Below are 25,807 nucleotides of genomic sequence, written 5' to 3'. Positions count from 1 at the left end.
TTTCACGCCGCGTCGGCCGGCGGACGAGCTCACCTACTCAATTGTTTGAATGTGAATCATATTTGTTCGACTTGTCCGAGTCCGACTCTTCTCTGTGCAGCTGTTGAGCTCTGAGGCGCGCGCCCTCCTAACGATTCTCAAAGGGGGGGGGGGGGGATGGAGCGCGTGCACGGCAACCCCCCCCCCAAAAAAAAGAAAACCCATAGGGCAGTCACGTGGTCACGAATAACAGAAGGAGAAAGTAGATGTAATCTTAAATAATACACGCCATTAAAAACAATGAGCTCATCTGTGTAATGTGTTTTTTTATGACATCATCGCACATGTCGCTGGAACAGGTATGACAATCTGTTGATTTGTATTTTAAATCACACAGGTTACAATCCCATGGTGCTATACAGTGAAGGCTAATATTGTGTGTGTGTTTTGTTTTGTTTTGTTTGTTTATTATACTGTGTTTAGTTTTGGGGCTCCCCAGTTGATAACGCGTCTAAAGCTGCTTTAATATATGCAAACTGTCGCAGAGTGCGGTTTGTGTGCTGATTAGAGCCACAGGACACACAGCAACAACAACACCGTTTGATATGTAATGCTGCATCATTGAGGCTGCTTTAAAGTGAAGCCTTCTTCCACGCTCTCACGTCATGCTTCAGCCACCATGTGGAGATGGGGGAGGGGTGCCACAAACTTTTTCTCAGTAACATGAGTTTTTTTTTTTTTTTTTTTGCAGAAGCAGGTTGGTTGAGTCATGACAAATTTCCACTTCTTCCTGTTTCACGGCATAAAACACGGCCAGTTTAACATCCAATTGAATTTGCGGTGATGAAGACATGTATGATCTTGAAGAGAGGGAGAGGCTTATAATAACATATTATAATAATGCTAATGTTTTACTAAATTATGACAGGGACAATGTAAAGTCATTATTCCGTTGCATAGGCACAAAATACTACATTATACTATATTATAATAATACTACATTTGTGTGAGCTAAAGACCGTCACCTACAGTAGCACCCTAATGTGAAGTTGAATAGCAGCCCCTCCTCCACCCTTAAACCCTTCCACACAGGGCATTGATGGTAGCTTAAAGCCATACATCACATAATCAATGAAGATATTCAGTAGACTTCAGTGTATACTGAGACATACACACACACACACACACACACACAATGGCAGCAATGTCTGAAAGGAAAAAAAAACTTTATCAATGACCACTCCCTCCCAGCTAAGAAACAGTGAACAAAGACTGACACCACTTACCAAAACCATCTCTACCATTAGGCTGGGTTGTTGCAGTATCCTCCCTCTCGTATATGTATATGCTATTAGATGTATTAAAAGTTGTTTTTGAAATACTTGTTGTTACCAAACAGGTCAGACCAATGCAGTGTGCTTTATATAATAAAACCACAAGTGGATCTGCAGGTTTGGAAAGCAGACAAGCAGACTGCTGTAATAAATGTGATTATTGTGAACATGCCAGATACCAACAGAGACCGCATGCCTATCACATGTTAGACACAGGGGCTAATATTGTACAAAACTATAATAATATGTATTTTTCATCATATCGTGTCAAACTGTGGGTTAAATAGGCCACTTGTTCTCTTTGCAGTGCTAAATAAGACATCCTGTATGTGTTTTGCAGCTCTTACATGTTCTGCCCCTAAATTAAAACATTTGTTTGTACCCCCCTGCAATACTCTGATTCAGTTTTTGGTATTCTTTCCTCACCCCGAGATCCTGTTACACAAACAAGTCTAGTATGTTAATCAAAGGCACCACATGTGACACATTGAGGCCTCCCGCTCATTTCCTATTGTTCTGCGACCACAAAGGCTCCGTGAAAGGCTATCAATCTGGAGAAGCAGTATGATGCCTCAGGATGATGAAATTGCCAAGAGATGTTGTTGTCTATCATACAAAAAAAGACACTTTATGTGCAGTGGTGGAAGAAGTACTCATATCTTTTACTTAAGTAAAAATAGCTGTACCGCTGTGTTACAAGTAAAAGTCCTACAGATTTCACTCAAGTACAAGCACAAAAATATTACCAGCAAAATGTACTTAAAGTATTAGATTTGACTTAAGTAAAATAGCTTGTACCTCTGTGTTAGTAAAACCCAGGATTCCTCAGGGGTACAGAGCACAAAGATTACCACAAAATTACTGAAATTAGAGTACTTGCAGAGGGGGTACAAACAAATGATTATCATATTATGGGAATACTATGTACTGAGCTGCTTAAACACATACAGGCTGTCATTATTTAGCACTAGCACATTGAGAACAAGATGGCCTATTTAACCCAAGTTTGACACGATATGTTGAAAAGTACCATATTATTATAGTATTAGTACATAATATTAGCCCCTGAGTGGAGGTGGTGGTAGTTTGTGTTTAACCAGACAAATATGTCTTCAACTGGACGTCATGTCACTGTCACGTCACTGGATTCATGCTCTGCAACAAGTGGGTTTGCATTGTTTACTTTTAGCTGATTTAATTAACTTTGTCCTATTGTTTGACTTTATGCTAATGTAATTTCTCTTTTCAAAATCCTGCAAACTCGTTCTCTCAGCTTGTTTCCTTACAAAGAAACAAACAACACCACGTGTACGCGTTCAGCACTAAAGCAAAAGCAGAGAAGTCTAATTAAAGATAAAGTAGCATCTTGAAAAAAAAAAAACTGAATGCTTGAATGAATAATTATGTATTCAGTTGACAGACACCCAGATAGGAACTGGATCAGCGAATGGGGAAAGGCTTTTTGTCTTGACGTGTCAGGAGCAGCTGACTGCATTGTTCTCCTCCAGATTCACAGCCTGGCTTCTTCATATCCTGGTGTCGCTCCTGAAAGACTGACAATATATAATCTCCCTTCTCACCCCTAGCCGCTGATGTTTATTCAGTGCAGCCAGCTGTTGTGTTGTTGATCGTCAGAGGAATTTTATCAGTCACCGAAAGCATTCCCTTTTTCTGAGTTCTGCACATTTTCGATTCAGTTTCATTTATGTAGCGACAAATCACAACAGAAGTCATCTCATGACACCTTTACAAATAGAGCAGGTCTGGACCGTACTCATCTGCTTTGATTGGTTGGGTTGAGAGAGAGAGAGAGACAGAGAGAGAGAGACAGACAGAGAGAGACAGAGATGAGAGAGAGACAGAGTGAGAGAGAGAGACAGAGAGAGAGAGACAGAGAGAGAGAGAGAGAGAGAGAGAGACAGAGAGAGAGAGGAGACAGAGTGAGAGAGAGAGACAGAGAGAGAGAGACAGAGATGAGAGACGAGGAGAGAGAGAGAGAGAGAGAGAGAGAGAGAGTGAGAGAGACAGAGAGAGAGAGAGAGAGACAGAGAGAGAGAGAGAGACAGAGTGAGAGAGAGAGACCAGAGAGAGAGAGACAGAGAGAGAGAGACAGAGAGAGAGAGACAGAGAGAAGAGAGAGACAGAGTGAGAGAGAGAGACAGAGAGAGAGAGGACAGAGAGAGAGAGAGAGAGAGAGAGAGAGAGAGAGAGAGAGAGAGAAAGTGAGAGAGAGAGAGGAGAGACAGAGAGAGAGAGAGAGACAGAGAGAGAGAGAGAGACAGGAGAGAGAGAGACAGAGAGAGAGAGAGAGAGAGAGAGAGAGAGAGAGACAGAGAGAGAGAGAGAGAGAGAGACAGAGAGAGAGAGAGAGAAGAGAGAGAGACAGAGAGAGACAGAGAGAGAGAGACCAGAGAGAGAGAGAGAGACAGAGTGAGAGAGAGAGAGAGACACAGAGAGAGAGAGAGAGAGACAGAGAGAGAGACACAGAGAGAGAGAGAGAGAGACAGAGTGAGAGAGAGAGAGAGGACACAGAGAGAGAGAGAGAGAGAGAGACAGAGAGAGAGAGAGAGAGAGACAGAGAGAGACACAGAGTGAGAGAGAGAGAGAGAGACAGAGAGCGAGAAGAGAGAGAGAGAGGAGAGAACAGAGTGAGAGAGAGAGAGAGAGAGGACACAGAGTCGAGAGAGAGAGAGACATAGCAGCACCATATCATATGATTAATAATAGTAGTTACAGCTGTAATAATAACTGGAATATGACTGATAATAGCAATAGCATCTTTAATAAAAACAGAAATATGACTACTGATGATAGTCCACATGTTTGAAATATTTTGCTCCTTTCCTGACAAAAAGGTGGGGGGGGGTCTCCTTGTTCTACTGCTCGTGCACTCCTGTTTTGACTTTGACTTTTTCTTTATTCCATGGTGACCCATATGGATATAGTTACTAATCTTTTAAACAAACAATATAACGTAAGTGGACAGCCACACTTGTTGCCCAGTAATAGGTACATGCAATACAAAACAAAAGAAACACACAAAAAAGCAAATGCACAAAAAAACATAGTCTATGCAATAATAAATATTCAGTTAGCTCTTGATGTTCTTTCTGTTGAATAATCTTTCAGTCGATCTTTCAAGATAAACTAATATATAAAGATACACAATAATTCTTGTGACCATAATCTGCTGTCAAACAGAAACTACACAGTCGAGGGAACAGTCAGTCACATAAATGCTTGAAATTGGCAGATTAGGAGAACCACACCTCAATGAAGACAGATTTTCTCCTAAAGATACAAAGCCAGGAGTCCATTTTGCCTAATATTTACCATTGCCGTGCTGTTTCCATAGCAGCACAGTACATGTTATCTTGTTTTGGACGTCACTCCCCAAGTCAATTTGCTGTTTTTCTGGGTACTTGCAACAAACTTTTCAAACCAAACACAAACTAGGAAATGGAAGCGTTTAATCAGAACATTTGCCTTAAAAATCTTATAATTGACACTGAGGTTTACAATGAAGTCAGTGTTTTTTCTCAACACACGACGGTAACATTACAGTGCATCAAAATAACATAAGTCATTTATAGGATTTCTGGTATCAAACGTAGATACGTAGATGCCCTTAGTCCATCCAGTAGGATGTAACGTTCCCCTGAAAACAACCCTAAAAATCACTTGAGAGCATCTGCATTCGAATGCCTCCCTCACACACAGACACACACATTGTGCCTGCAGGACCTGCGGATTCACTGTCATTGTCCCTGTTAAAGCGAATCAGACGGTTGCAAAGATGCTAGATCACTGCTATTGATTTGTTATCAGATCAGAATTAATGATTACTGTGTCTTCTCATTGGTCCCTGGAATTGTTTCACCCTAATGTCTCCCCACAGAACAGACCTGTTACTAGCGAGCAGTGCCGTGATGCACATTAGTGCTGACAGCAGGCCTCCTGTCAGGCCTCCCTGCCCACTGTTCCCTTGTTCCACCCCCTCTGAGCTCAGTGCATTCACACAGTCACATGCATTGTCCTGGGATGAACTGCAGCAACATGGTGGTCAAGCAGATCTTGTGCAGTGTACAGTCTTTTTTGCATTGTCAAATCCTATAACCGTTTCTATTTTAATAAGCCACCCAGGTCATTGTGGTCTGTGATTGTGCAGAAGGGGTTGACCAGCCCTCATGACATTTGATAATTGCTAAATTCATAATTGTACAGAAAAGCCCTCCCTTTAAAACCTCTGGCATACTGCATGCAGGGACATGCAGCTGTTGTCTTCGCCTGCACCATTCTTTTGCCAGGACACCCAGACGCATAACAGGCTGCGTAGGAAAGTGAAGACATCCGGAACTGGTTGTGAGATTCAGTGAGGGTACTATAAAGTCTTTCATTTTAAGATAATGTGAAGTGCGTCTTATGATTTTATGTTTGGTAATGAACCTGAGCTCTTTTGTTGGCAAAAACGTCACACAATTTGAAACAATCCTCAGGGGGGAAAAGGACAGACAATGGATCACATGTCTTATGCAGTGCAAGCAGTACCTCACTTTTTCTCCTTCAGTGCCGTGGCAATTACTTTGATGCACAATTTAAAATGATCACACCTATTATGGAGGGTAATGCAAGAGGAGTGTGTCCCATTGATAACAAAGGAGCAGTGTGAGTTATGCCTTCAGGGGCAGCGACTCATCACTTAATGGTGGGCCTCAGACATTACTATCTAAAACACATCCTTCCAAAGACTTCACAATGTGCTATCCATCATAGAAATTACATCATAAATGGTAAAAGAAGATTTGAGGGCTTCCTTTGCCTGAAATATACAATTCCTTAGATCTTGTTTTACATCTTTTATCTCTAAGGTGTCTCGTGGACTCAAAAAATGTAAATTAGCATTCAATAGTGATGTCCAGCTGTCATCTCTCTGTCTGTCACACTTACAAATGATGCGCTGAGGTCAGTTTTCTTTTTTGCGACCGTGTCCGTCAGATAACTGTCACTGGTCTGTCAGCGATACAAATAAATACATAGATGAGTAAGGCTTACAGTATTTGCCTCTACACCCAACATGACTCACGTGGCACGCCTTGCTGGCTCACAGTGCTGTAACTCGTGTGCAATCAAAGTGATTTGGATGTTACTGGTGGAAGAATGTCACGTTTACTTTTCGCCAAACCTGCGGAGTCACATATTTTCTGCAGCTGTTGCAACACCCAGTTATGCTTGATTACGTTTCTAGTTTTACGCCAAAACAAATGAATGTTGAACATATTTATTGTCTTCAAATGGGCTGAAGTCACACAAACACGCATACATACATATAGGCAAACAAAAAGCTTGATATTAATTGCACATATGCCAAACACAAACAACACCATAAGACTCTCCATTAAATTACATGACACAAAGTGCTGCAATCAAATTAAAAGCTAATCGCCTGTGATTCATGACTACTGCAGAACGCACCACAAGGACACATTTGCGCATCGACACTGTTTTGCCACCTCAGATGGATTTGTTAACGTGAACACTTACAATCAGTTCCCCATAGTAAACAGTAAAGATTGTGATTTTTCCTTATGGCCCAATACATGACTGTTAGGATAGGTGTGCATGTGCTTTAGTCTACATATAGCTTACATAAAGTTACAAAATCTGTAAGTGCAGTTTGTTATGTGAACATGCTCCTCTTATCAGCTCGGTTGTTTAAGTTCTTTTATATCGTTTCATATTAAGCTCTGCATTGCCACAACTGCATGATTTTTCTGGTATGAACTGTAAAAATAAAGCCTATATGACAATGCGTTTTTTTAAATGTTTTTGACAAATTCATCGCTAAAAGCAAAGCAGGGTAGTGTCTGTTGCGTAAGCCCAGTATGTCAGGTTGCAAGAACAGAGAGAAGTCACATTAAATGTCTGTAGAAAAGGTTTCACACTCACATTGCTATACTTGTCAAGACATTTATATGACCCAAAAAAAAAAAGAAATATATATATATATATATATATATCGCAACGACCTCGCCTTTGACCATTTCAAATCACCACCACTTCGGCTACCTGCCCACTGTTCATCTGTCTCACAGCTGTTCACTTGCTTTTAACCTCTCAGTCACTTTTCCTCTCTTATTGTAACTTCTAAACAGTAACAAAAACAAAAAAACGTAGTTAAAGTAATTCAACAGGGGTTGAAAGGGAGATGAGAGAGAGAGAGAGAGAGAGAGATAAAGATTGAGTAAGAGCAGGAAAGAAGGGGAGATTCTGTACAGGGAAACTTCACTGTTGGTTTTGGTTTCATTTGGCCTTCTCAGCTGCTGCAGCGACAGTGACTGGCTCTGTCTGGACCCCGGCGTCTGTAGAGTTACGTTTCTGACCCTGAAATTTTAAGTGAGAAAATCATATTACAGTATCTACTGTACTACTCTTTATAGAGCCATGTCATCCACCTCATATCTAAACTTTGTTTTTGATGCTAGTTGTGGGGAACAATTTCTAGCTTCAGGTCTTTGTAAAGAGTAAAAAGTACCTCCTTATTTTCTCACTTGTATGATTGCTTCATTTAACTACATTCAATCAAGTCAAATATATTAACTAAGTTATTAAAAGCAATCTGTGCGAAACAATTCACAGGATGTGTAATATGATGTGCCCTGCACTGTGAAACAGGCCCCACATCTTTAGTCAGTCAATGAGTTGCTGCTGCCATCTAGTGGAGATGAAGTAACGACATATTGCAACATGCAGGGCCATTCAAAATAAACCTGAATAAACAGTCAGCGATGTGTCTAGGGGAAAGAGACGCTCCTTACCAGATTTTTAAAGAACAGGTGGATGGAGTTCCTCTTCTCCAGTTTCCGGGGCACATTGGCTGCATCATCCCCAGCTTGGGAGGCCACTGAAGCTGGTTTGGTGTCTACAACCGCCTCTGACGACTTGGCTGCTGCTTTGGGTTCCTCCTTGGCTTTAACCGTCGGAGCTGCCTCTGCCGCTGCTGCAGCTGCGGCGGCGGTCGGCTTCTTTGGATCAGCAGCCTGAAAGTGTTGTATGGTGTGCATAATGAAAAACTGAATTATTCCAGTCCCGGAGCAGCCGTGGATCCGATGTCTGTATCGCCACATAACAATGTATGCAGATGGACTTTGAGATGGCATCAGATGTAGAATTTGAAGTGACATTAAGATGTACCAGCTGTTAGGATCCAGTGTGTCTTAGTGACTGCAACATAATGAGGGATGATCATAGGAGCACTGACGTGTGTTGTTATTATTTTCAAATATAATAACAGATGGAGAAAAATACTTCTGCCAAAAAAAGTTGTTTTAGAGCAGTTGTTTAATACCAGATGTGATTGATGAAAGTTCTCTGGTTAATAATGCATCTGTTCTCGAGAGGTAATTTGACTGTATTTACCAGTCCAGTTGTTCTCCTGAGGAGCCGGACTCCACTTGTGGAGGCTGCCTGGACTTTTGTTGTCATGTTGTCTAACAGTACCTCAAATTCACATGAATCTGTTACTTTCTGTTTAGTAATCACAATTCATACTCTGAATCATTTTCAGATATTTTAAAGACCCATAAAGAGTAACTAAATATATCCTTACTTTAGGCTTGAAGAAAGACAGGAAGGCTGATTTTGAGGCTGTTCTCTTTTCTTCCTGAACAGGCGGAGGCGGTTCTGGCTTTGCAGCAGCCTCCAGAGTGCTGGCTTTTGAGGGATCCACCTTCTTTTATCAAAACGGCAAAGAAGGAAATACATATCATGAGCTATTTACAAATTAAAGGGATAAGTATCACTGAAACTGACAAAATGAGGGCAGGAGCTGCCACCTGCAAAGTGAAAGAAGAGGTAAAAGGGGGAAAAAAATCCAGGATGGATAAGAGCAGAAAAGGAGGCGGAGGAGGAGAAAAATCTGATAAGAACCGACCCCTGTAAGAATAAAGAAGCCCACACCGTCATGTGCAAAAGTCAAGAATGTTATTATCTGTAAAAAAGAAGAAAATAGGAAAGAGAATGTTTCAATCTACACTGAAGATTCGGAGAGTGTTGTCCTTTGGGTGAATAGTTCAACACTTTGGGAAATTCTTTCATTCTTGCCAAGAGATGAGAAGATTGATACCATTTACATGCACGTTAAATATGATGCAGGAGATGGTTGGCTTGGCTCAGCATAAACGGGGGAAACAGTTAACCTGGCTCTGTCCAAAAGTAATAAAAAAGTTACATCTTGTTTGTTCAATCCCCACAAAATATAAATGGAAAGTAAAGACATTATTATTTTTTATGGAATATAATGTGTTAGTGAGCTTTAGAGGTTACCCTCGGACAGAGCCAGGCTAGCTGTTTCCCCCCGTTTCCAGTCTTTATGCTAAGCTAAGCTAACCGGCAGTTGGCTGTTGGCTTCATACAGACATATGAAATCAGTATCGATCTTCTCTCCTAACTATCGGAAAGAAAGCAAACTCCTTTAATTTACCTCAGCTTCTACCTCTGGCTGTGGTACCTCTTCCTCCATCTGCAGGGAATGAAAAATTGTTTGTTTTCCCATCTATCTAAATGTTGTATGAAATGCAATAAATCATGGGCTGATCATCTGTCATCATTGAAATGTACAACATTCAGAAATTGGTGATACAATTTCAATTAATTAATCAAAATGTGAGAAAATAGTTTGCTTTTTGTAAATGCCAGATTTCATGCGTTAACTGAAACGAATGAAAGATTATATTTGGTTCGACTTAATATTTGGTACATCTGGTACAACATCATGTCAGAGGCGTCTGTAGAGTGAAGAAAATTAAGAATTAATATTCCAGAGCACTTCCTGCTGATTTACCTGCTCCTCCACAACTGGCTGTGCCACCTCCTCGGCTGTCTCGTGAGGTTCAACATTATTTTCACTCTGAGCGGATGCAAATGAATCAGAACATGTAAAAAAAAAAAAAAAAAAACCTGTGCAATTTAGAACATGGAGATGTGATATAATCAGAGGATCAGAAGATTATTCCACTCCCTAAAAAAGACAAAACCCCAAGATTGAGAACTCTCCTTTGATTTACCTGGACTTCTACAACTGGCTCTGGCACCTCCACTGGTGTCTCCTGCAGAGCAAAACTACTTTTTTAATTCTGAAGCGATGCAGATTAAGATGGATATGTGAAAATGCTGTAATTGACTGTGTGTGGCATGCCTGTTATGAACATCATTAAAATATGATGAAGTAAGACTAAGGTTTGCTGAAAGACTATTAAAATCGTGCCGGCAGATTCAAACTCACATTAGAATACATTGATATCACATTCCCTGAGTACCACTGGGAAGACTGAGCACACTCTCTAGTTTACCTGCACTTCTACAACTGGTTGTACCTCTACGTCTACTGCTGGCTGTGGTGCATCCTTGATTGTCTGCAGGACAGTGAAGGAATTCTCATTGTTAGTTAAAGCCAGCAAGACAGAAAGGACACGTCCTCATGAACAGGGGAAAAGTTTTAATTATGAAATGCTTAATATGTTAGCATGGCAATGACTAATATGAATTGGTTAAAGGAATAGTTTGACATTTTGGGAAACATTATGAGCGTTCTTGTTGAGAGTTAGATGGGAAGATCAATGCCACTCTAAAACAGAAACAAAATGATTCTATTTTGAACCATTTAAAGGCTAGCTGTTTTGCTCTGTTTCCAGTCTTTATGCTAAGCTAAGCTAATTGCCTCCTGGCGCTAGCTTTATACTTACGCACAGACATAATCTTCTCATGTAACTCTAGGCAAGCAAGCAAAAAACAAAATTTTTTTTGGATCAAATTAATCACTAATTACAATATTGGGAATATAATGAAGCATGGAAATATGGACTGTGGTAGAAACAGTGGTGCTAATATGAGGCTTTTATCCAGGGAAACCTTTTGATTGAAGTCACACTGATTCTCCTGGATGAGTTTGGAAACGGGGATGCTGCAGGCTCCAATTAAACAACAGAAAATTGTTCAGTTTCTGCCACCTCCAGACAAATGAGCTCTTGTTCAGTTAGTAACAGGATGAGCCATGGTCAGTTTGAGAATATGATAATCTACTGTACCACTGCTGCAGTCTTGGCCGGGGCATTGGCTCCACTTGCTGAAGCACCCTTGTCTTTGGATGCCTTGAAACCTATCAGTACCTCAAATTCACATACAGTACGTTTCACACTACGTTACAATCTGACACACTGTGGAACATGCACTCACTGTAAGTCTACATGAGTAACCATCCCTTAAAATGATCTCATCTTGCAGAGCAATGCTGTTTGCTGTTCATTTACCTTTGGACGGAAGAATTTGCTCAGAGCATCTTTGGCTGATTTTCCTTTTGAGGACTCGGGTGCCTTTGCAGCAGCTTTCGGCTCTTCTTTCGGTGTGGGTTTCATAGTTTTGGCAGCTGGTTCTCCTTTGATTTCCATTTTCGGTGGCTCTGGAGGAGGTGGCGGCGGGATAGACATTCCTTTGGTTGCTGCAGGCGGCTCAGATACTTGTGCAACCTATTTAAGAGAGAGCTGGTGTTAAAATAATGGTTTGCTATGGAAAACCATAGGAAAGTGTCCACACAGTCACCTTTAACAGCAAATACAAGATAAACAGTGACACTTGTGTGTGGGGTATGATAAGAAGAATGCAAAGCAGTGATCAATTCACTTTAGAAACTAAGTTTTCATCCAACATAAGCAATTAAAAATGTAATTAGTATGGAAAATGCAACATTAGCAAATAAAGTGGCTTTTCTGGAAGTTAAGTGAATCCAACTGTGTCCAGAAAAAATATCCTTTCTCGTGAACTGCAAGACCTGTTATACAAATGAAAACACTTCACGGGCAATGTGCTCACAGTAGTGGTTGCCGCCGGTTGGTTCTCCTTCTGGGACTATTTGGCAACAGAAAAAGGAAGCAGTTAGAGAAATAAAGTTAAAATGAAGCAAATAACCTGTCTCTATTTCCAAAATCGATGAATAAACAACATTACTGAGTTCTCAGATACAGCTTTGTAAACCAAAATAAGCATGATGTAAAAATGGATGATAAAAGAAAACAAGAATATCAAAACTGTTTTAAATAAACCCACGGTGGTACTGTCATGACTGTCATGGTCAGTTAATCATTTAGCATGTTGTATATATGTGATGTAATGATTCATGAACATCTGTTCACCTGATCTTTTGTGGCATCAGGAATAGCTGTTTCCTTTTTGGTTGCTTTAGTGGGAGACACCTGTGCAACAAGGGGAGGAAAATGAACTGTCTTCAATAACTTCTATTCATGCCACAAAGAAAAAATATAAGAAGAAATCAAAATGCAAATCCCTCAAATGTTAAACATGTACGCATGATGTTATTTCAGATGGCTGCAGCGTTTATAGTTGATGTAACAGGGACAGAAAAATAATTATTTCCATAAAACAGAAGCCTTTCATGAATGCAGACATAGGCCTTTATGGTAAGCTAACTGAGGCACACTGAGGTCCCTGACAGGGCACATACAGTACATGCGCTGTCATTGTGACAGCCATTGTGCTCCGGAGATGGCGTAGGCCTGCCCTCGCTCTATCTTTGCAAATCTCAACTTCCAACTGCACAGGCCTCCCTTGTGAGCTCACACTATGGGTTGAACAATAGGCCACCACATTCCCGCATGTTCAAAGACTTGATTAGCATGGGGCTAGGGCAATGGTAACTCTTTAAAACGGCATGAATCCAAAAGACAGCACGATGAAGAGGAAATACAATAGCTGCTTGTTGTGGGTTTTCCATCAGGCACTGTCATCATGGCAGATTTAGTTATGGATACCGTTACTGCCATAAAAGTCCCCTATCACATACCTCGACATAGAATAAGAGGAGTCACACACCAATCAAATTTAAACACCCTGATGAATTTATTATCACTGATCTCCACTTTATCAAGCACATTACCAAATGGCTTGGCTTCAGCGAGGCTTTAAGCAGTAATTACAACACACAACAACTTGATTTTTGTTGTTTGAGCAGATGTTTGCCTTCAGTAATAGTTGCAGATAACAAGGCTGGATTTGTTTTTGCACTTTTGATTACAGCAATATATTTTCCCCAAGCAGTCAAATGTTATGAGAGGCAATTAGAAATATCAAGTATGTATATAAACCACACTTACTAGTGTTTTGAAGAAGTTCATAACTGGATTCTCTTCTGGGTTACCGTCCTCTTGGTTTTCCACAGGTTGACTGTTCCCGTCGTCAGTGTCAGGAGCTGTCTCTTCCTCTGGACCCGGGTCTAGAGTCACACTTTCTGGTTCCGTTAATGATTCTGATTCTTGCTCTACGTTAGCTGTCTCCTATACACCATCACAAAGAATTAGCCTTTGAGAGTTACGTTAGAGCAGCGGAGCTGATATGCAAGCAGTTGAGTGTCTTAATCGCAGCATTGAGATGGGAGCACAATTCCAACCATGCCTCTGCCTACTCGGGGCATTGTCAACAATCACCCTTTTATTAATGTGAGTGTCCCACCCCCCACTCATTGATATTCAACAATGTGTGAGAGTTATGCCCTGAGAAATGCCAGGAAACTCAAATACCTAACGGTGTCCTGATGGTAAATATCTTTAGAATACAAAACTGACCAACCCCCGATTTTTTATCATTTTTTGGTGAATCTGTTAACTTTAATTTTCCTTCAATTTGGCCTGATTAAACATTCATATTCCCTTTTAAAATGAGTATTATTTGTCAATAAACACTGACCAAAAGAATGCAAATAAATTATGAGCAAAATCATGAATGAATAAGACATTTTTCAAGCCTTTAAATTCAGTGTTTTCATTTTTTATTTTATTGGAAAATGTCTCAGTACTTTACAAAGTGAGCTTTTTTTGATGATATATACAAACAGAGGAACTTTGCATTGTTATAAAACACAAATCATTTTACAATCCAGTTGTAATTTCTACCACATACCATTAAACAAATGATATCCTAAAGAGGTAGACCAATATTTTTCGAAACAAAATCAATGTTCGGACAATTCCTTCAACATTTTACTGCTGTTCTTCCTTTGGAGACACGTGAATCGTAACAGTAATACTGTATCCCTGTGAAGACACCTTTAAACCACCAAGCCTGTATGCTGATTCCACAACAATTGATGTACAAGCTGACTGCAACCTAACAAGTAAAGCCTCCATGTGGACAGAGGCATCCTCTGCCTTCTCTTCAGTCTCTCCCTCTGCGATGATTTCTGGTGCCACCTCCTCTGAAGTCACAACGTCACATTCGGCTGCAACATCTTCCGCAATGATTTCCTCTACGATGGTCTCAAGGACAGCCTCAACACACTCTGCCACAGGCTCATCTGAGGTGGCAACTTGAGAATCTTCAGATTTCTCCTCAACGGCGGCTAAAACGTCAACAGGATTCTCTGTTTCATGTTTAATCTCCTCTGTAGCTTCATCTTCAGTTGTCTCGAGGATTACCACTAGCACTTCGGTTTTTGGTTGTTGCTCGAGAAGGCTCGCTATCTCCTCCATGGGCTCCTCAGAAATGACAGGAAGGGAATCAGTTTGTTCTTCCACAGACGGAGCGTTTGTCTCTTTGTCGGCATCTTCCAACAGCACTTCAGCTGGGGCGACGTCCCCCTCTACGAGTTCCTCTTGGACCGAGACGCAAGGCCCAGACTCTCCTGTGGCATCCATCGGTGGCACATCTGCAGGTTCCTCAACTATGTTTTCAGTTACTTCAAGCTTCTCTGAAATAGCTTCAACAGCTGATTCTAGTATGTTCTCCAACACTGCGGTAGTAGCATCTTCTTTACAAGGGCTTGGATTCTCTTCTGCTTGTTCCTCTGAGATTACAGGGATTTGTTCGGGTGTTTCAGCGCTTTCAGCTTGTGCTAAAACATCTTCAGATACTTCAGTCTTTTCTTCCACAGCGTCTTCAGAACTGGCAACCCCGTCGACTTCTCCTCCAGTAGATGATTCTTGGACAGTGGTATCTTCCTCAATACTTTCTGGCACTGCCTCAATTTCATATGATAAAGCCTCTACAGCTTCTTCAATTATCTTCTCAACCACTGTCTCAATTGGCTCCTCTGGGATGGTAAGACTTGCTTCTTGTTCTTCAGAAAGGGGCACAAACGTAGTTGTAGTGATGACCTCCTCTTCCATGGGGATGTCATTATCCACTGCAGGCTCAGGAGTGATGGCACTAAATTGAAATTCTTGAGAGAGGGCATCGATTGCTGCCTCTGGTATCTCCTCAACATCGTTTTTGACAATGACAGGACTTGGTTCTGCTTCTTTAACTGTTTCTGGTCCCACATCGGCTACCACATCTTCACCAACCTCTACGTTCTCATCTGTAGCAATAACTTCAGGAATAGACTCAGGCTTGACTTCATCATCAGGAGAATTTAACGCATCTTCGAGAAGTTCCTCTATAGCAATAAGCTCATTGGAGGGAGCATCCAAAATGAGTTTTTCTTCCACCTCAATTAGAATTTCTGTCATAAGAGGGACAGAAAGTTCTTCTACAGGCATGTCTTGGATTGCAGGTGTAGTATTTGGCTCCTCAGGAACAACCTCCGAGATCGTCACTGGCACTCCGTCCAGGGAAGGAACGCCATTTGCTTCCCCGGCCTCAGGGGTGACGGCATTAGACTCAGTCAAGACTACATCAGCTGACATGTCTCCAGCTCCTTCACCATTGTCTTTCGTAATTACTTCATCGACACTCGGCTCTGACGTGTTTACAGCAGCAAAGTCGGTGGATTCAGAAACAGCAGCGAAAACGGCCTCAACACAATCTGCCACCACTTTAGGAAGGCTGAAAGAAACCTCCAATGGCACGGTGTCCTCAATATTATTTTCCTCTGCAACTGTGTCATCTTCTGCAATGGATTCGTTTGGTTCTGATTCTGGTTCTGCAGCAATTTCTGGCTCCACTTCCTCACAGCCATTCACGTTCTCTCCCTCAGGGTCGCACTTGATGATGTGGTTGATTGTGAAATTGTCAGTAACTTCCACCAGCTCCGCTCTGAACACCATATTCTCATACACATTGTTCTTGGTGAGGATCACTTCTTCAGTAATGATCCCAGCCGTCTGGTTGTCTTCAACAACCTCCTCAGCGATGACAACAGCAGATTTATTCAGTGAATCTTCTTCGGTTGCTGGCGTCTCCACCACAACCACCTCTTCCTCTGGGCCGTCGATATTATTGGTGGTTGTATCATCATCATCAGTTTGCGTTGAAATGTCTGCGTCTTCTTTTTTGTCCGTTTGCGTTGCTTTTTGATGTAGATATTTAAGTAATTCCTCTTGGTCCTCAGCGATGATCATGGTGGCAGCTTCGTCTTCACTCGAGCTCGACTCCTTTATCATGAAAATCAACATTCATGTTTAGATAAAACACAGATCTCTTCTTTTTTTGTTTCCGGGACACATATGACAACCATGTGTTTGATCACACTGCGGCTGAGTCAGCAGAAAAATAACCGCCCCTCTATATTGTACTGCCATATGTAACTACAGTCCTACAGTAAAATGTTTTAATTGTTAAACTGTGTCACAAAGGTGTCAGTTAAACTATGTGGTGATTATTGAGGTTGTCCTCATGCTGTCCAATACTAAACCACCAAAGCTTCAAAACGTACCAGTTCAACATACAACTGAAGTCGTTGAACTAACGACTGAACATTTTTAAGTAAGGTGGTATTTATTGCAGGGCTGGTGTGTTGGAGTGAATTTCATTGTACAGATTATTTCTTTCTCTTTTCGCAGCATGTTTTTGGAATGATTTATGTACTGATAAAAAGTGACATTGTTAAGGAAGTCTAATCGAAACACTTCAGGTTTCAGGCAATTTGGCAGGCAGATTGTTTAGACATTAGAGCAAAATTGAATAAGACCAGCATTTTTCTATATTTTCCTTATTGTCAACATATCCCATGAAAAGACCAAAACCAACAATGAATTTCTGGCTTCCCTACCCTCCTGTCAGTAGCCCAAAGATGTCAAAAATGTCTCAAAAATATATAGTTTCATTTTCTATAAAGGCTAAATAATTTTCTAAAACAGCTGGGCCCTGTAGTTTCTAGCAAAAGCTACTTAAACAGAAGTAAATACTGCATTTCTTGAGGACTTTTTTCAGCGGCGGATTAACACACATTTTGTGCTCTAGTGAGTATTTCCGGCAGCAGGACGGTGTATGTGGGATTGAGTCAAAATAAACTGCATTGCCCATGTTCATCATAATGTTAGTAGGATCAATTCATTGCTGTTTTATTGTCTTGGGATTTGTTGACAGTAAGAAAAACATAGAATATCACCAGATGTATCGTTTAAACATGAACACGGAAAGTGCACTCACCGGCTGTGGATCAGTGGCAGGAAGACTTACATCCGTTCGGTCTTCACTTGAGGCCTCTTTCTCTTGAACACTCTCCACATCAGCTGGACGTTCTGCTTTCTTTTTGAACATTTTGCCAAAAAGATGAACCTTTTCTTCTTTACTCTTCTTGAACTCTTCCACCACCTCCTGGATGGTGGTTTCGGGGATTTCGGAAATAACTGGAGCATCGGCGTGTTTACCATCTGATTCGATGATCACATAATCAGGCTCAGGTGATTCTGTGGCAAGGTCTAAAGAGAGGGGCCCGCCATTTTGCTGGACTATGGTCTCACCATTAACTGCAGAAAAGGAGAATCAGGGACGAGAGACAAAAAAGTAATTGCTAGTTAATATTTTTTTAATTTATAGATCAAATTATATACATAGGCATTCTTTATATTGTCAAAATGTTACTGAGTGGGACTTTTATTTCTGTAAGTCCACGTTGCAATAATTCATTTTATCTAATAACTACTTATGTGAGACTGGACCATCTGCTTTACCAAAGAATTTCACAGTTGTCACTAGTATTAGATATCAATGTCAATTTTAATGTTAAGCTCTTTGCATGAAACATTAAACTCGAGCATGACATCTACTTGTGCAAGGCTCCGTGAAGTAAACACAGGCTAGCCAATGGGAAAAAGTGACATTATCTTTATCTCCATCGCCAACATGATCTCTTTGACAAACTCAAGTCCCAGTGGGAATCCTACAGCATTGTTGTTACTGCAGGGACACAAACCACACCATGACAGGTCAAATAGTTGCTCCTTGTCAATGTCTGAGACTACGCCTATAGCTTACAGTGGAAGGTTCAAGACGCAGTCCAGCTGGGAGTCACTGTGTTTACAGAGCATTAAAAGAGTCCAAAGGATTAATCCAACATAGACATGGAGAGATCAGCTGATTTTGTGTGTCAGAGACAGTATTTTCCCATGAAGCAAGATACAATGAAACAGTAAAGTTTGGTAAAAAAATAAGTCAAAACCTAAAAACCTAATCTTTTCTCATCCTCAGATTCTCCAACATACATATCACCACTGTTATTTTACAGTTAAATCATTATACTTCCCTGGTATTTATCTAAAGCATTTAAAAATAAATCTCTCTTACCATCAATCTCCAATCCCTTAGATGTGATGGTAGCAGAGAGGCCGTTCACTGATCCATTTCGATGCTTCTCAGGAATTTTCCCATTCTGTAAAGAAAAATATAGAAGGTATTGGTCTCTGTCGGCTCCACTGTTCACAGGACATTATCTACAGTGGGTTACATTTCAACAGAAACACAGGGTTTGACTGTAAACGGACCCCTGAACAATTCAGCATGATTGGAGGTTCAAACCTTTGGTCCAAGAAGCAGCTAACATCTACTTTTCCATGTGCATCTTACCACTGATTTAAAGGCAGCAAAGGCATAGATGATACTGGTGTGTAATTTGTATAGTTTTACCTTGGTTACCTCCTTGTTCTTGGAACTCTCGTTTCCCATGTTTTTCCCAGTCGAGACCTACAGACACAGGCTTTTTTTTTTTTAACTCAGATTCAACTGAAAGAAATTAAATAGGAAAAAAAACAGAAATATAGTTTTGTTAGGTTGCATTGACAAGGAAAGATATACTGCAAATACTGACTAACTTCTTTTAAGTCATTACAAATTGTCAAAACGTCAGGATCATTCAAATATCTTACCTTGTTACACTTCTACAAGTCAAACAAGTGATGTCCTCCACTAGAAAAAAGTGTTTGTCACTCTGTCTGAGAGACGGATTCACTGCTCCTGCCCAACTGTGTATACAGGCTATTGTCAACCGGCTATTTTATGTGTGCTTTAAAATGGGTGGGGACTGTTTATAAGTGATCAATCGGATTTCCTCCAGTGAAAAGCCCGCCATCCGCCCATCAGAGTGTTGGTGCTCTTTAGTAAAGACACATGATTAGCTCATGGTAATCTCTCTGTGAATGCTCTGAAACTACCCCGACGACATCAGAATGAGGCTACACTAATTAATCACTTTATCAATCACACAATAATAAGGCGGAGCTGCGCACTTCTGTTGACAAATGTCAATGAGAAGAAGCAGGATGTGTCTTAAGGATGTTGGCCTGGCACACTATCACACTGTCAAAACAAAAATAAATATGTTTACACTTACAACACTGTTGTATTCAACCTGGTTGTGTTGATTTTGAAGGGAGCTCTTTCAGCTTGTTATCATTTACGTCATTATGATCCAACATTTTTTTTTAAAGATTCAGATTCAGAGTTTGTTGATATAACAATAAATTGAAAAATACAATTATACAATAAATTTTTTTTTTTACAAAAATCATCAAACTGACATGTGCCTTAAAATATCTACTGTATTGGTATTATTTGATTAAAAACATCTTTTTGAGTTGCAAAGAGCAAACATCTGCTTATTATCACAGTTAATCAAGACATACAAAGAGCTCTGTAACTACATCATCTGTCTTTAGAGATTTCTACATAGTCTTGTTTAAATGTCTTTGAGGGCCTGTCAATGCATCAACACACACGTGCCTATCTGAGAGACGTTCAGGAATCAAAGACAAACTGACTTTAGCTTATCAACTGATTTCTTCCTTCTTTTATTATTCTCATCTTTATGTTTCGTTTGATGCTTTTGTGAGTAAATGTGCTGTGATCATGCCGAGAAAAGCTCACTCGTTTTGATTTATTCCTTACATCTTCTAAGAATTCAAGCCTCTTTATGCACTTCAACCAAACCACAAAGTATCTGAATGTGTTTCACTATAAACGACTGCAAAATGACTTAAAAAAAAAACTTAAAATGTGCAGTTATGTATTGAATTTATTATGACAAGGCTTGGAATCCATGAACACAATGTCCCAATTGTAGCCTATAGCCTGCACATTGAGGTGGGTGTTGGATTCCCCTGTTTGAACTGTGCGCTTCTGACTTCATGCAAGGCCTGCAGCCGAGAGACCTCAAGCAAACTCTTTATAATGTACCAACGCATGGCAGCCTACTAGATTTCTGAGTTGCGCAAAACACAAAATGGCCACTGATTTCAAGACTAGTCAAGATTTATTCACCTCAGGTCAAAACAATATGATTTCTCATGATTCTGCCCAGCTGCGAATAGTGTGTAACAGCACCTAGCCATCTTTGATGTGGTACACTCCATTAGATCCTTGGAAGTCTTTTGCATCTCGTCCAAATCCGACCACTGGTGCTCTGGCTTTGCAGATGTATTAAGTAAATATTTGACCTTGGGTGCAGTACTGTTTGCTGTAGAAATATTTACACAGTAGCAGTTCCGGTTAATACAATAACTAGTTTGACATACTGTAGTTTGTACTTTTCTTGAGATAATTAATGGTAATGATAATAAACCAAGATGGCTGAATTCTCACTTATGGTGAAATTGATAAAAACGTCTTTGCTTAGTGAGTGTTTAGCTGTGAGTTAGGGGTCATGTTTGATGCCACGTTACGTTACCGTGTTTATTCTAAAAGAAGGTGTGCGACAACCAGAATACGCTTTTAAATGGACAAAACTGACAAAACTAAGCGTTTTATTGTCCTCTCACGCTGTAGTGGGGTCTCCGTCCCGCTAGGTGGCGGTATAGCTATATCACCTCGTTGAGCCCTGCTGGCTTTGTGCAGTCGAGGAAGCCAAGATGGCAGCCACCATGAAGGGACCTGTAGTGAGTTGAAATTAAAAAGAAAATCTGTTTTTGTTTTCGAGGCACCCCGTTGCCGTTTCATCTGGAGATGCAAACAAAGCAGTAGAGATGGATGTGGGGGTGGGCGGGGTGGAAGCCGTAATTACTGGTGCCGGCGATAGTATAATAGTTCTCGGTCACACCCTCGTGTAGCTTATGTCAATCATAGTCGCTAGCTACCGTTAAATGTTAGCCAGCTAGCTAACACACTAGCTACCTAGCTAGCTTTATCTTGCGATGGGAGTGCGCCAGCCCAATGATAATAATGATAACTAGCTAAATGAGGGCTGTGATAGCCGACAAACGGTGCCAGTGCACTACTCAAGCTGTCGTCTGTAACTCGTTAGCTAACGTTGATGATTCGTGTGGAGTGAACACGACGAGGTTTAACTGCCGTGTAAGATTGAACTAACTCATCTCCTCTCGTGTGCAGGCGGTTGAAGATGTCAATGTCACATTTGAAGACCAACAGAAGATCAATAAATTCGCCAGGAACACGAGTCGGATGACGGAGCTGAAAAATGAAATAGAGTCAAAGAAAGTAAGCGTCATGTCACACACACACACACACACACACACACACACACACACACTCAGGGTTCACTGTGTGCTCAGGTAAGTTGTTAAAAGTCACATTGTGAAATATTTTACAATATTTTATATTATTATAAAACAAATGCGGTCCATTGCAACAGTCCTATTTTCATGAGGACGGAGATGTTTTTGTTAATGTGTTAAAGAGGCGTTGAGTAAACTTCATGGTCATTCAGGACACTGTAGTTTGTGGTGCTGTTGGTTGTAATGTGGTTTACCGAGAGGTGTTTGTAATATTTAGTTGCTTACACTTATCTAGTCGACACTTAACATGGTACAATTCATCAGAGCCACATAGCTGAATCAGCACTTAATGATTCCATTGAAACTCTGTTCAGGTGAGTCACAGTAAACTGTGGTCTGAAGGGCAGGGCTGCTGCTAAATTACTAATACTACCTTTTTATTAACCCTAATTGAGACTCTGTAATGGTCTGCTAATGTCTCCATGCAGAAATCGCTGCAGAACCTACAGGATGCCAGTGACGACCTGATGATGTTAGACGACGACTCTCTGTTGATCCCGTATCAAATTGGCGATGTCTTTGTCAGTCACACCCAGGAAGAAACGCAAGAGATGCTGGAGGCTGCAAAGGTCGGTTTCTTAATACCTTTTCATACTCTCGCGATCATCAGTTAAAGACCCTCTTTCAGCCAAAGGGCTGTGGAGGAGAAACACACGATGGTGGATGCAGAAAGTAATTTGATGAGCAGAAAAGTGACTGACTTTAAACAATGACAGAAACTCTAAAATTAATAATTTATTAACTTATTCAAAACAACAAAATGTCAGATTACAAACTGTCCCATCCTGTCAGGGGAAGTTTCTGTATTTATTACTCACATTTTCTTAACCCAAAATGATGACATGATCCATTCAATGTATGTAGCATTGCTTTATGGCAAGTATTTTAGAAGCCTTTCATTCCAACTAATAAAAAAATGTTCCATTAGTTGTACTGAAGAAAACGTCTTTTCATAACCGAGTTGGATTGAAAAAAAGACTACTTAAGTTATCATGAGTTTATTTTGGACAGATTCCTGCCTCTGGTGTAGGAATACCAAAGTTAAAAAATGGCCCTCATTTTATCAGTGAAATCCCGTGAGCTTCCTGTTTTCAAAAATGGGATTTTCTAACATTTTTGAAAGGCTGTATGATTTCCCCATTGGACTGTGTTTGGGATCAGCGAGTAGCTGCGGAATTAGAAACTTTATAATAAGGTTGAGGTTGTAAAACAACCGACAGAATATTAAGTCATGTCTCAATGTGAGTGAAGCCTTGAGTGTTGTTTATAAATATTCATGTAAAGTTCTCACAACAGAATATTTTTGAAATCAACAATTTTGTCCCCGTCACGCTCTGCTTTTAACCGGAGAACTGGAATCCACTGAAAATCAGTTTGTTGAGACGAGGTTGAGGTCAAGGTTTTCACATGCTTCGTGCGCCCATTGACGGGACATATTGAAATGAGGTTTTCCTACTTGCTCCTTCATTGAGAGAGCTGTGAAATTCTGCTGTGTGGGTGTAGTAAGTTTGAAATAAAGTAGTGAAGGTGTGCTTAAACTCTCAAACTCTCTCACTGAGCGCACGGTTTGACAAATGTGGTTGCAGTGTATTTAATAATAATGATCCTTGTAGTGCCTGGACAGATACGACTCAATGTCCTTTCATTTAGACTTCCTGCTGAGCTGCTGTCAATCACAAATACACAAATGCAGTGTCTCAATTTGGGATGCAGTTTGAAAACAGGTGTTGTTTCATGTACTCCTGCAGGAAACCATGCCACAATCTTTATGCATTGAATTACGTATTTTATTTATGTAACAAGTTTACGGGGCAATACATACACTTGTGTGTCACAAATACAACTTATTTAAGCAGTTTTCCATTGTAATTTCTGCCTAACACCGGTGAATGCTCCCTCTTAAAAGTTCTGTTATTACATCAGAAGAAGTACAAAGTTTTCAGCTAGGCTCTGTTCAAACTTAACAAAATCAGCCTCCCGGCGCCCTTAAAGCTCACTAATTAATATGTTATATCTTGTTTAGTAAATCCGTACAAAAAATGATGTGTAAAAGCAACAAGTTGTAGTTTTACGGAGGGTTATGTGCTGGACTGTTTCTTTGCATGGTGCTGTGACTTGACTCCAGACATGAGAGTGGTATCAGTCTTCTCATCTGACTCTCTGCAAGAAAGACAGACAAGACAGTGCAAGCAGGCATCAAGACCGCTCCCCCAGGCTGGCTCAAGACCACTCCCCCAGGCTGGCTCAAGACCACTCCCCCAGGCTGGCCCTGGCCTCTGTGTCAGTAGGCATTGTTTAGCCAGATGGCGATTGCCACAAAGGCGTGATTTGAGACACTGACCAAGAGGGACTTCAGAGTAGAACCTGTCCTCCCCTCTGTCACTTCCAGGATCTTCCTGTGTGTCCTTGTGTTTGCTGCTGCTTCATCACACAACAAAGCACACTGTGCAGGCCAGCACTGATTGATGTGGAGCAGTCTGCTACACGCATTGAATGACAAATGTGTTGACAGCAGCTCACTTGTCAGCTTGTAATATCCGCTCATTATAATTTAGTGCACATTCATATACAGTCAATTGAAGTTTTTTCATCAGATTTTCTCCTCCGGCCTTCAGAATGTATTTTTAGTCCAACTCAGAGTAATTTATTATAACTGGTTTATGGAAATTTCTTAAACCCGCTGTTGCTTGCCTCATGTGGGGATATTGTAGTGGTTGTCATGTAATTGGAGTTTCTATGCTCTGTAATCAGGAAGCACTGGAGCAGGAGGTCAAATGCCTTGAGGAACGGGTGTCGGCGATACAGCAAGTGTTGGGTGATCTGAAGGTCCAGCTCTATGCCAAGTTTGGTAACAACATTAACCTGGAGGCAGATGAAAGCTGAGCAGTGAAACGGACATTGACAGCTGCCCCAACGTGGACTTTTTCACGCAGCTCCAGATCCACAGAGCATTTGCCAAACAAAACATCAAGTAGGACTCGGCATGAACGGCTTAGATTTGTAACTTCTGGCGCTTTGTTTCCACATGTGATGTCTTATGTGAGTCTTCAGTTCAGTTTTGGCAAACAAATTCACAAGGACAAGAAAGGTAAAGATGTTGGAGATTCAATAAATGCACATGATGTCTGACGTATTTTAATTGGTCCTTTTATTTAATGCTCATGTTGTTTTTTTTACTCTGTTGATCAAACTGAAGTAAAAAAAAAAGAGAGGAACAAAGCAGCTGTGTAGTGTTTTTGAACTGACTTTGTGTTTGATACCCTAAAGGAGGATGAAATGAAAAGTTATGTGGTGTTACTACGTCAAATTAAATTAGTACCCTCTGTTGCTGATCTACACGTTTCTCTTTATCTGTTCAAACATGAAAATCTGAAATAATTTGAGCCAATGAATCGTCAATCAAAAAAGACAACACGCGTCCAACATTTTTGAGGTATATCTGTCGCCACAAGGCTCGTTCAGACATGATTTAGCACAAAACATCTGGAATAATTCAAACTGAAAGCCCAGCATTTGTTTTAATCTGCTTAAATTACAGACGGGACACTTTCAAGAAGATTTCTATATATTTCTACACTGATTTTATCAAGAAGTATTCGAATCCTTTACTCCTGCATATAAAATCCTACGTAAGTAAAAGTGTCATCAACAAAATGTACTTAACGTACCTTAAATCAACATACTTGTTCTGCTGAAAAATGGCCTTTGACTGTCATATTTAATCAGTATTACATTAATAGATTATTACTGAACTATTTTACATACTGT

At 40.6% G+C, this 25,807-nt stretch overlaps 2 protein-coding genes across 4 annotated transcripts; one reads left to right on the top strand and one right to left on the bottom strand.

Moving 5' to 3' along the window:
• Positions 1-6,575: 6,575 nt before the first annotated feature.
• bcas1 (brain enriched myelin associated protein 1) lies at positions 6,576-19,498 on the bottom strand. Of its 2 annotated transcripts, XM_070910560.1 has the most exons (15): positions 19,400-19,498; positions 19,161-19,256; positions 18,822-18,906; positions 17,685-18,004; positions 13,475-13,654; positions 12,497-12,556; positions 12,177-12,212; positions 11,618-11,833; positions 10,661-10,723; positions 10,376-10,417; positions 10,153-10,218; positions 9,793-9,831; positions 8,920-9,042; positions 8,129-8,350; positions 6,576-7,694 (listed from the first exon to the last, which is right to left on the bottom strand). In XM_070910560.1, exons 2-15 carry the CDS (start codon positions 19,197-19,199, stop codon positions 7,614-7,616), a joined length of 1,572 nt encoding a protein of 523 aa, XP_070766661.1. In that variant the 5' UTR covers positions 19,200-19,256; positions 19,400-19,498; the 3' UTR covers positions 6,576-7,613. The 2 variants fall into 2 exon arrangements, with proteins under 2 accessions (XP_070766661.1, XP_070766662.1); XM_070910561.1 differs by lacking the exon at positions 10,661-10,723.
• Positions 19,499-21,367: 1,869 nt separating this feature from the next.
• On the top strand, positions 21,368-25,371 carry pfdn4 (prefoldin subunit 4). 2 transcript variants are annotated; one of them, XM_070910613.1, is made up of 4 exons: positions 21,368-21,403; positions 21,855-21,962; positions 22,468-22,608; positions 24,791-25,371. In XM_070910613.1, the coding sequence occupies exons 1-4, from the start codon at positions 21,377-21,379 to the stop codon at positions 24,920-24,922; spliced, it is 408 nt and encodes a 135-aa protein (XP_070766714.1). In that variant the 5' UTR covers positions 21,368-21,376; the 3' UTR covers positions 24,923-25,371. The 2 variants fall into 2 exon arrangements, with proteins under 2 accessions (XP_070766714.1, XP_070766715.1); XM_070910614.1 differs by having other exon boundaries at positions 21,377-21,400.
• The last annotated feature ends 436 nt before the right edge of the window (positions 25,372-25,807 follow it).

This window comes from Enoplosus armatus, chromosome 8 (genome assembly GCF_043641665.1).
Source record: "Enoplosus armatus isolate fEnoArm2 chromosome 8, fEnoArm2.hap1, whole genome shotgun sequence".
Classification (NCBI taxonomy): Eukaryota; Metazoa; Chordata; class Actinopteri; order Centrarchiformes; family Enoplosidae; genus Enoplosus; species Enoplosus armatus.
This window is presented reverse-complemented; position numbering and strand designations above follow the sequence as displayed.